This window comes from Ornithorhynchus anatinus, chromosome 2 (genome assembly GCF_004115215.2).
Source record: "Ornithorhynchus anatinus isolate Pmale09 chromosome 2, mOrnAna1.pri.v4, whole genome shotgun sequence".
Taxonomy (NCBI): domain Eukaryota; kingdom Metazoa; phylum Chordata; class Mammalia; order Monotremata; family Ornithorhynchidae; genus Ornithorhynchus; species Ornithorhynchus anatinus.
In genome coordinates this window covers 50,844,891-50,854,392 of record NC_041729.1, presented here as the reverse complement: position 1 = coordinate 50,854,392, position 9,502 = coordinate 50,844,891, and the positions used below count along the sequence as shown (strand labels likewise).

At 46.5% G+C, this 9,502-nt stretch overlaps 1 protein-coding gene across 3 annotated transcripts in view; it reads right to left on the bottom strand.

Annotated features, from left to right (window-relative positions):
• Positions 1 to 4,274: 4,274 nt before the first annotated feature.
• The window catches only part of SNX29 (sorting nexin 29), a 553,944-nt gene continuing 548,716 nt past the window's right edge, over positions 4,275 to 9,502 (bottom strand). For all 3 annotated transcript variants that reach the window (XM_039911120.1, XM_029053042.1, XM_039911121.1), the window contains one exon: positions 4,275 to 6,542. In XM_039911120.1, coding sequence (XP_039767054.1) covers positions 6,413 to 6,542 — 130 coding nt within the window. In that variant the 3' untranslated portion in view covers positions 4,275 to 6,412. The remainder of the gene's footprint in view (positions 6,543 to 9,502) is intronic.

Below are 9,502 nucleotides of genomic sequence, written 5' to 3'. Positions count from 1 at the left end.
TCCCACGTGGGGCTCACAGTCTCAATCCCCATTATACGGATGAGGGAACTAAAGCCTAGAGAAGTGAAGTGACTTGCTCAAGGTCGCACAGCAGGTTAGTGGTGGAGCAGGGACTAGAATGGAATAGACAGGAAATCAAGTTGCTAGTTGTCTATGGTTTGATGGAGGGATATTCCAGGAGAGCAGCATATTGTAGTGGCTAGAACATGGGCCTGGGAGCCACTTACCTTCTATGTGACCTTGGGCAACTCACTTCTCTTTTCGGTGCCTCAGTTACCTCATCTGTAAAATGGGGATTCAGACCGTCAGCCACATGTGGGACAGGGTCTGTGTCCAACCCGATTTGCTTATATCCACTACAGCGTTTAGTATGGTACCTGGCACATAGTAAGCGCTTAAATATCAGTCATTTCTAAGCGGACTGAGTAAAGAGAGTCAGATAAACCCCTGACTACTTTCATTATACTAAGTCCGGTTTAAGTAATTCAACAAGGAACTCTCTCAACTGGTCCTTAGCCCCTCGGGGCAGTCTGTCCCCAACCTATTTCACCTGAATCACACTGTTACACATTGATATTCAATATTAATATTAATAATACTCATTAGGTGCTATGACTCTACCACGGTGCTAAGTGCTTTCTAAGATACTAGTAGATACAAGGTATCAGATTGGGTACAGTCCCTGACCCTCAGGAAAGTCACAGTCTAAAAAAATAGGAGAACAGGTATATTATCCCGTTTTACAGACGAGAAGCTGAGGTACAGGAGGGTTAAGTCAATTGCCCAAAGTCACACAGCAGGCAAGTGGTGGAGTGGGGTCTTGAACCGGGGTCCCAGGCCCTGGTCTTTAGGCCACATTGACTCATTTATTTTACTGGACCTGGTCATTTACTTCTAATGCTTCAGAAGATAAAGTAAGATACTCAGTGGATGCCCCTGAATGGACAGTTAATCAGCGGACCTAGTGTAGAGTGGCCAGGGACAGCACTTGTGGTACCGGCCACCGAGACACCCATGACATGGCATGTATTAAACTGAGCATGCAGCCTACCCCAGCTATGTCCAGCGGGACATTTTGTGGAATTCTCCCCAACTCCACCCAAACCTGGGAGCCCACCTTCTTATCCCCTGCCCACCCCAGGGTCATTGCTTCCAAGCTACAGAGCTCAGAAGCAGAAACTGAGGAGGAGAGGGGATTGGAACATCAGATAGCTGACTGAAAAGCATCCAGTTCCATATTTCTCCTGAATATGGTAAAGACCAACTGAAAACCAGATTGCTCAGTATGAAAACGGCAAAAGGTCACTCTTAGTGTCTCGTCTCTTCTGCCCTCGAGCCCAGAACCTTAAATCTGCTGGCCCTTTAGGAGATGAAGGGCAGGGGCCTGTCTGTAGGAATGGACAGAAGTTTTTGAACAGTGACCATGGCCTCGTGTGGTTTTTAGCTGTTCCGTCCCCATCCGGTCATGGACCTGGATGCTTCTGTATCTCCTTAAAAATTTTCAGCTCCAAGCCTCCATCCTCATGGCTTCTGCTACCTTGTTTCGCGGCTCTGACTGGGACCAGAGTTCACATGAACCCAAGGGCTCTGGAGCAAGTGGAGGGTTTGGGGCCTGTTTCTAGAAAAAGCTTTAGTAATAATAATAATGACTGTGGTATTTGTTAAGCACTTACTAGGTGCCAAGCATTGTTCTAAGTGCTGGGGTAGATACAAGATAATCAGACTATCCCATGTGGGGCTCACAGTCTTAATCCCCATTTTCCAGATGAGGTGATTGAGGCATAGAGAAGTTAAGTGGCTTGCCCAAGGTCACACAGCAGACAAGTGGTGGAGCGGGGAATAGAACCCACATCCTCTGGCTCCCAAGCCCGGGCTCTTGCCACTAAATCACTAAACTTGCTTCTCTAGGATTGCTTGAAATTGGTGTATGCCTTCAAAATGGCTGGGCTACTGGCTTCCTATGTGCGGGCATCTCCTTGTCCCCATATTTGCCAGAGCGGACAACCACCATTTCATTTGTGACTCTCCATGCCCTGAAGCCTAGCCGACTTCCAGATTCTGGCAGCCATGGAGTTAAAATCTTCCTTAGCAGCTTATTCAGGGAATGACACCTGGAGTGGGCGGGGACAATTGTTCACAGCTGGGGGTGTTGGGCCCCTTTCCCAGTAATCAAGGAAAGGCATCTGGGGTGTGTGGGAACAATTGTCCTCAGCTGGAGGTGTTGGGCCCTTTTCCACTAATCTTTCCGGGATTCTCTTGAGGAACAGCGCAGTGGCCAGATCCTTCTTTCTTCAATCCAGGTAAAACCTCAAAATATTTGAATGAAAGCTAGGAAGAACCTCAGGGGATCCTTGGTCTAAGAAGGGTTACAAGTTTGTGAGCCAAGATGTAGGTTGGTTGTGGTTTAGTGGTTAGGATTTGTAAACATTTGGTTCACAGGGAGAGGCGAACTCTGAAATTGGTCACTTTTCTGTTGTTGCTCACTTGCGTGCTTATTTCTGTATCTGGGGCCACTTCAATCCTTACTCAAAAGGGTCAGCCTTCCCAGGCTCAACTTCTACCTGGTTTTTGGAAGATTTCTCTTTAATCGTCTGAACAGCCCCACTCTCCCCCGACTTGTCCCCCATTTCATGTCTGCTGTGCCCACAAGTGGGCTAAAAACAGGGACCACTGGGCACTACAGGCTTGGCAAAGCAGTCGGTGGAGATCTTGGGGGTGGACTTCTAGTAGAGCTGTAAGCTACTTCTAAATGTGGCTCCTATTTCCTAAAATTCCCTGGAGGGTGTAGTGATGAATGTTAAGTAGTTAATCCTATAAGCTCCTTGTGGGCAGGGAATGGGTCTACCAACTCTATTATGCTCTCCCAAGCCCTTAGAGAATGCTATACGGAGTAAACCCTCAATAAACATCATTGAGTATTGTATTAGAAAGAGTTCTGGCAAACTGAAGTCGTCTGGGTTGCTGGGGTTTTTGAGTGTGAGGGGCATCTGAGCCACAATTAGCGAGAGATGGCACAAACACTAAAAACCTAAGATTTCTGCATCATTTGGGACCAGGAAGCTGGGTATTAATAAACAGGGCAAAGAAAGGTTGAGGAACTATTTCCTTTGGACCATCAAGTGAATAACTTTAGGATATAAATAAGAGTTGATCAAACTAAGCCGAAAGAACATTCTCTTTAAAGCTATGGGCAGCAAATGGAAACCATTCTCCACCTGGCATTCTTCTAACTGGGCTCTACATGCAGTTTCTTTCTATGTGCGAATTTCAGAGTAGTTAGGACTTTGTAGAGTGTTTGGGGAAGAAACTTGCGATGTGAATCTGCAGGATTCAAGGGCAAAGTCAACCGCTCCGCCCAAGAAAAGGCTCTGCGGCATACACTTGGGCTTTTATGTTTTCTTTGGCTAAAAGAGGTAATGTTAGATACGTGAACAGCAGGCGGTACCACTATCAATCTTACCCACCTCTGAACCTTTTTAAGATGCAGGTTCTCAGTCTGTTCAAAACAAAACTCATGAAATGGTCATGAATTTTTCAACAAAGGCAAACTTCAAAAATATCAAATTCACAGCACACCAAATTCAGGGTGAGGAGGTGCAGAGAAAACTTGAGTTTTTCGACTGCCCACAGTTATTTATTTTATAAATACATGCAGAGCTGCCAGCTCAAAGCCCCACATTCTGACTCACGATTCAAACTTAGGCCTGTGGAACCCCTGATCTCTGACCCCTTCCGGCTTTTGTGATTTTTAGCCTAGCACTTGTTAACTTTGGCACCCAGGTGTGTGTCTGCATGTATAGTTATTTATTTTGACCACTGTAGAGGTGAATTTCTTTTATCCTGTCTCCTTTCTCCCTCTCCCCATCCTCTCCCCCCCTCCATTAAAGTATAAGCCCCTTATGGGAAGGAAACAAGCCATTTTATTCTTTACTTTCCAAGCACGTAGTACAATGCAGTGGGTGATCAACTAATACTACTGTGACACCCTGTAGGTACCACCACGACAGATAAAGCCACAGTAATTGTGATATAGCATTTCATTTCCAAGTCCAGTGGCTCTCCTTCAGCTTCTCTCCATAATAATAATAATAATAGTACTTGTTAAGTGCTTACTATGTACCAAGCCCAGTTCTAAGCACTGGGGTAGATACAAGTTGGACAGAGTCCCTGTTCCACATGGGATTTATATTCTTAATCCCCATTTTACAGAGGAGGTAACAGGCCCAGAGAACTTAAGTGACTCGCTCAAGGTCCCACAGCAGACGAATGGCGGCGCTGGGATTAGAACCCAGGTCCTTCTGACTCCCAGGCCTGTGCTCTATCCATTAAGCCATGCTGCTTATCTCAAACTCAAAAATATCTAAGCCATCTTTCAGGTGTGCCTTGTTGGGTCACACCATTTGATATCCGAATAAAGCTCCGTGGGTTCATTTTGAGGTCCCTACAATCAATCCTATCTTCCTCCTCTGGGAAAAAAAACTATAGATACCATTTTGTATGGACCCTTGTCTTTAGGCAGAACAGTACCTATACCTGTTCAAACTAGAGTTATATTTTACTGAGCTATTAAACTATTAAAACTCTCCAGAGGAACAACACATTCCTGGATTTAACAGCCATAACAACTATTAATTCTTTTTAAGTTCTGGCTTTTAAGTATTTGCGGCAGTCTGAGTCCCAATTTGGATATAGCTTCCTTAGGCAACTTTAGTACTTTAGGTAGTCCTTCCGGCTAGATCGACCTTCTCAGGATAAATAATCCCAAATGCTGTGTTGGGTATAGTTTATCTTCTACTTCATAATTCTCTCCTTTCTGGGCCATCTCCAATTTTTTCCAATATTTCACCTAAAATGTGGCATTCAGGACAAAAGTCACTGATCTGTCCAAGGTAAAAGGGAGAGTTAATGTTATCAACTACCCTTTTCCCTTGGCAGATAATAACACTATATATTGGCCCAAGGACCTGAACTCTGATATCTGGCTCACTTAAAGGTGCCATGTGCTTTAGCGTGAACGATCTGATTTGTTTCCGGGGTAGTTGGTAACTGGACCTTTGACCATTTTCTGTTAAACTGGATTCTGTTGATTTCAGACTGTTTCTTCCAGTATATCCTGGTCATTTTGAATACTGATCTTTTCCTGGCTGATCTTTTGGGGGCCTGCTCTCTAGTCCACTGGTTTTGGTCTGTCATTCTGAGAAGGAAACCCTGTTTCTCTCCAAAAACGAACTCATTAGTTGGAGCCTTCAATTTTCAGGCAGAACCAGGATTTTTAGATGTAGTCATTCAAAAACATGCTGGCTAGAACACGGCCAAATGGCAAGAGTAGCTGAGGGTTACTATGGGTAATATCTTTAGGATGAAATCCCTTCTAGATCACGATCCTTTGGTTCATCCAACTCAGGAGGCTGGGCTGGGGTTGCCCTCCTTGCTATCTGTTTTAATTCATTCAATTGCACAAAGATAATCGGTATTTTCAGACCTTTGGTAGCTCATATGGAGGCCTAAGTGGTCCCTCCTTAACAAAGGTCAGTGCAGGGTGGGCCATTTTACCTAGGGCAGACACCTTCCCCTATAACCCATCCCTACATTGAGAAGGTCTCAACCACCTTCTCCTACAGGAACACTAAAAGCATTTTAAGAAGAGCCAGGTCATCAGGCCCTGAATCACAGAGCCCAAAATCAGTGCTAGGAAGTTCATTCTCATCTGTGCTACTTTAAACTCGTTATCAGGCTTGGCAAAATAACCATTTAAAGTGGCTCCCTCCTGTGGCATTGCACCAATTCCCCAAAAAGATTCTCCAAGAATATTACACTAGAAGGGAGAAGCCTACAAAATACCTCTATGTGACGAGGCTCTACGGCTCGGAGTATTTAGTGTCTCAGAACATTCTAGGAGTAGCAGATCATTACAATAAATAAAAAAGTCATTCTGTTTCCAAAAAGGAAAATATTAGAGGGATTTCCAGTTTCTAAACACCTCTCTCCCTGTACCAGGTTTCTGGAAGTCTGCATTGTCAGCTGGGCATCACAAACGGAAAGCATCTAGTGTACCAGACAGTGGAAGTGGAAGTGTTACAATGCCTATTATGAAAGAGAAAGGACCTTGAACCACAGAACTCTGTACCAGTTAATTTTGAAGCCAACGGGCACTGCCCCTGAGCCGGTCTACCGAACATTGGAAATCTGTGGCATATTTTCAAGTCTCTACTGTAGGGCTTTAGAAATATGGTCACTGATGTGTTCAGAACGATCAGTTTAATCAGGAGTGATGACCCAGTCCTAATCAGTCTGACTCTCTCTCTCCCCCACCCCTCAGTGGAGCTTATAGAAGCAACCGAATAGGGCAGGCGAGAAGGATGGGGTGGGCTAAAAGGAAGGCAGGGCCAACTTCCGTGATCATACAAAGAGGTCAGAGGTCACCACTCTGTGGCTCCAGATTCCGTGATTCCCTAGGCAGGTTCCGGGATAATTTGGGGAAGCGAGAAGCCACTCTTGTGCGACCGCCCTTGCCGGCTGGATCTCCAGGAGGGGTGATGTTGCTGCAAGAGACGGAGGGAGAGAGAAAGAAACAGGGGTCAAAGTTACTCGTGAGAGAGAGACGATTGGAAACCTTCCCCAACCCTGCTTTTCACAGGAGGAGAGTGTTCCAGGTATACCCTGCTCGGGCATTTGTGTGTGGTGTGGCCTGAAACTAAATACCTCTATGTCTCTGACTTTAACTGGCTTGCATTTTAAGATGGCCATTCGTTTAGTTCTCCGCTGACTTGTCCTCAGCCTGGTACCGATGCGGAATCAGGCACTTTCATCCGTTCCTTGGAACCTTCAGTGCTACGCCTCTCTCCTCCCCAGCTCCGGCTGCAGGGTGGCCCTGAGAGAAGGCTCCAACAGACCACCACCACTCCCCACTTTCAAAGCAGTGTCGCCCAGTGGATAGATCGGGGTCTGGGAGTCAGAAGGACCTGGGTTCTAATTCCGGCTCCTCCACTTGTCAGCTGGGTGACCTTGGGAAAGTCATCGCACTTCTCTGGGCCTCAGTTACCTCATCTGTTAAATGGGGATTAAAACTGTGGCCCCCCCAATGGGACAGGGTCTGTGTCCAATCTGATTGGCTTGTATCTACTCCAGCACTTAGAAAAGTGCCTGGCACATAGAAAGCATTTAACAAATACAATGCACTTGTACTATGCACTTGGAATGTACAAATCGGTAACAGATAGAGACAGTCCCTGCCCTTTGACGGGCTTACGGTCTAATCGGGGGAGCGGACAGGCAAAAACACTTATTAAATTCACATCTCCAAGAGACCTTCCCTGACTAAGCCCTCATTCCCCCTACTCCGTATCGCTTCTGGCATCACCTATTCGCTTGGATCTGTACCTTTTAAGTCCTTCATATTCACCCACCCTCAACCCCAGAGCACTTACGTGCATATCCAAAATTTATTTTAATGTCTGTCTCCTGCGCTAGGCTTTAAGGTCCACGTGGGCAAGGAATGTGTCTCCCAACTCTGTTGTACTGTACTCTCCCAAGTGCTTAGTACAGTGCTCTGCACAAATAAATGCTGTTGAGTGACTGGAATTGGTGAACTTGTATAGTAAGGCATGGTTGACATCCTTGCTAGACAGGGTGCCTGGCAGGTCATCCTAGTTGGTCCTTCCCAGTCTGGGTCCCTTTAATGAGGAAGATGGTCCCTTAGAGCACCAGCAGCAGGGCTTAGGTTTGTTTTGCTTTATTTGCTTTATGGTACTTGTTAAGCGCTCACTATATGTCCGTTCTAAGATCCAGGTTAGGTACAAATCAACTGGTCAGACACAGTCCCTGTCCCACTTGGGGCTCACAGTCTGAAGTAGGAGGGAACACAGGTATTGAATCCCCATTTTACAGCTGAGGAGACCGAGGTACAGAGAAATTAAGTGACTTACCCAAGGTCACAGAGCAAGCAACTGGCAAAGTAATTGGCAGCACTGGGATTAGAATCCTGGTCCTCTGACTCCCAGGCCTGTGCTCCTTTCACTAAGCCAAACTGCTTCCCCAGCCTCCTCCTCCAGCCCACAGGGAGATCCAGTGGAGAGTGGGCTGGAGCTATCTCCCCGGCTGTCCCTACCCAGGTGGAGGGACTGCTGATGACCCCCTACAATAATCATGATGATGTTGATAATTCTTAAGTGCTTATTATGTGCCAAGTACCAGAATTGATCCAAGATGATCAGATCAGGTACAATCTGAACCGGGAGGGACAGTTCTTATTTAATCTTGATTTTACAGCGGCAGAGAGAAGTTCAGTTGACTGAGTTTCCAGCAGGCAAGTGATGGAGCCCCAGATCTCCTGACACCCTGTCCTGTGCTCTTTCCACTAGGCCATACTCCCCTCCTTCTTTACTTGCTCCCCCATTCCCACCAGCCTTTTGGTAGAGGGGCGGGCCATGGACTCCTCCTTCCCCAACTTCATCTTCCTACGAGGGTGGACCTTGGAGTGAGGTTGGGCAGGACCCTGGGAATCCCAAATCAAGTGAGTTGAGTCAGTACTCCCCGGCCAAGGCTGGCACGGAGCCAGGACCACATGGAAGCAGGGGACCCGAACGACCGGGAGGGCAGAGATGTCAGGGTTCCCCCTCCAGCTGGAGCCAAGGTCCCACTGTCTGGGATGTAACGCCCGAGGCCTCCCCTCTCCCTGATATCGGTGCTTGTTATCCACACGGGACCGGGAGATGGGGCAACCTGGAAGATAGGAATACCTGCGTTAGCTGTCTGTTCAGGTCAATACACCCCTGTTTTTACCCTGATTATCTTAGTATTGCTATTATTATTTTGTGAGTTATTGGGAGCTATAAGAACTTTTCATCTGATTTTAAGTATAATAATGTTGGTGTTTCTTAAGCTCTTCCTATGTGCAGAGCACTGTTCTAAGTGCTGGGGTAGACTCAGGGTAATCAGGTTGTCCCTCGTGAGGCTCACAGTCTTAATCCCCATTTTCCAGATGAGGGAACTGAGGCACAGAGAAGTGAAGTGACTTGCCCACAGTCACACAGCTGACAAGTGGAGGAGCTGGAACTCGAACCCACGACCTCTGACTCCCAAGCCCATGCTCTTTCCACTGAGCCACGCTGCTTCTTTATAATATGGGAGGTGGACAGCAAAGGGGGGTGTCCTGCATTCTCCAGAGCTATCACTGGTCACTCTGTCTCTGCCTGTCTCTCCTCTGCCTGCTCATCAATATAAAGCAGGCCACATTGACACAAAAAGCTAGTCGTCGTGGCAGGGGGCCTGACCCGTTTCCCTCTTGAATTTTGTGTTCTAACAGTTTCACAGTCCAAAGATATTTTGAAGGGGACAAACTGATAAGGTGCCAATCTTCACATTTATTTGACTTTCAGCTCTGCATCTTGTCATTTTAGCATCCATTATACGACATAAGGAGGGAACGATTATGGACAGCACCATAATCCTGAAAGGTTATTCTTTTCCAATTCTGTGTCGTCTTTCCTGTTGTTCTCAAAAG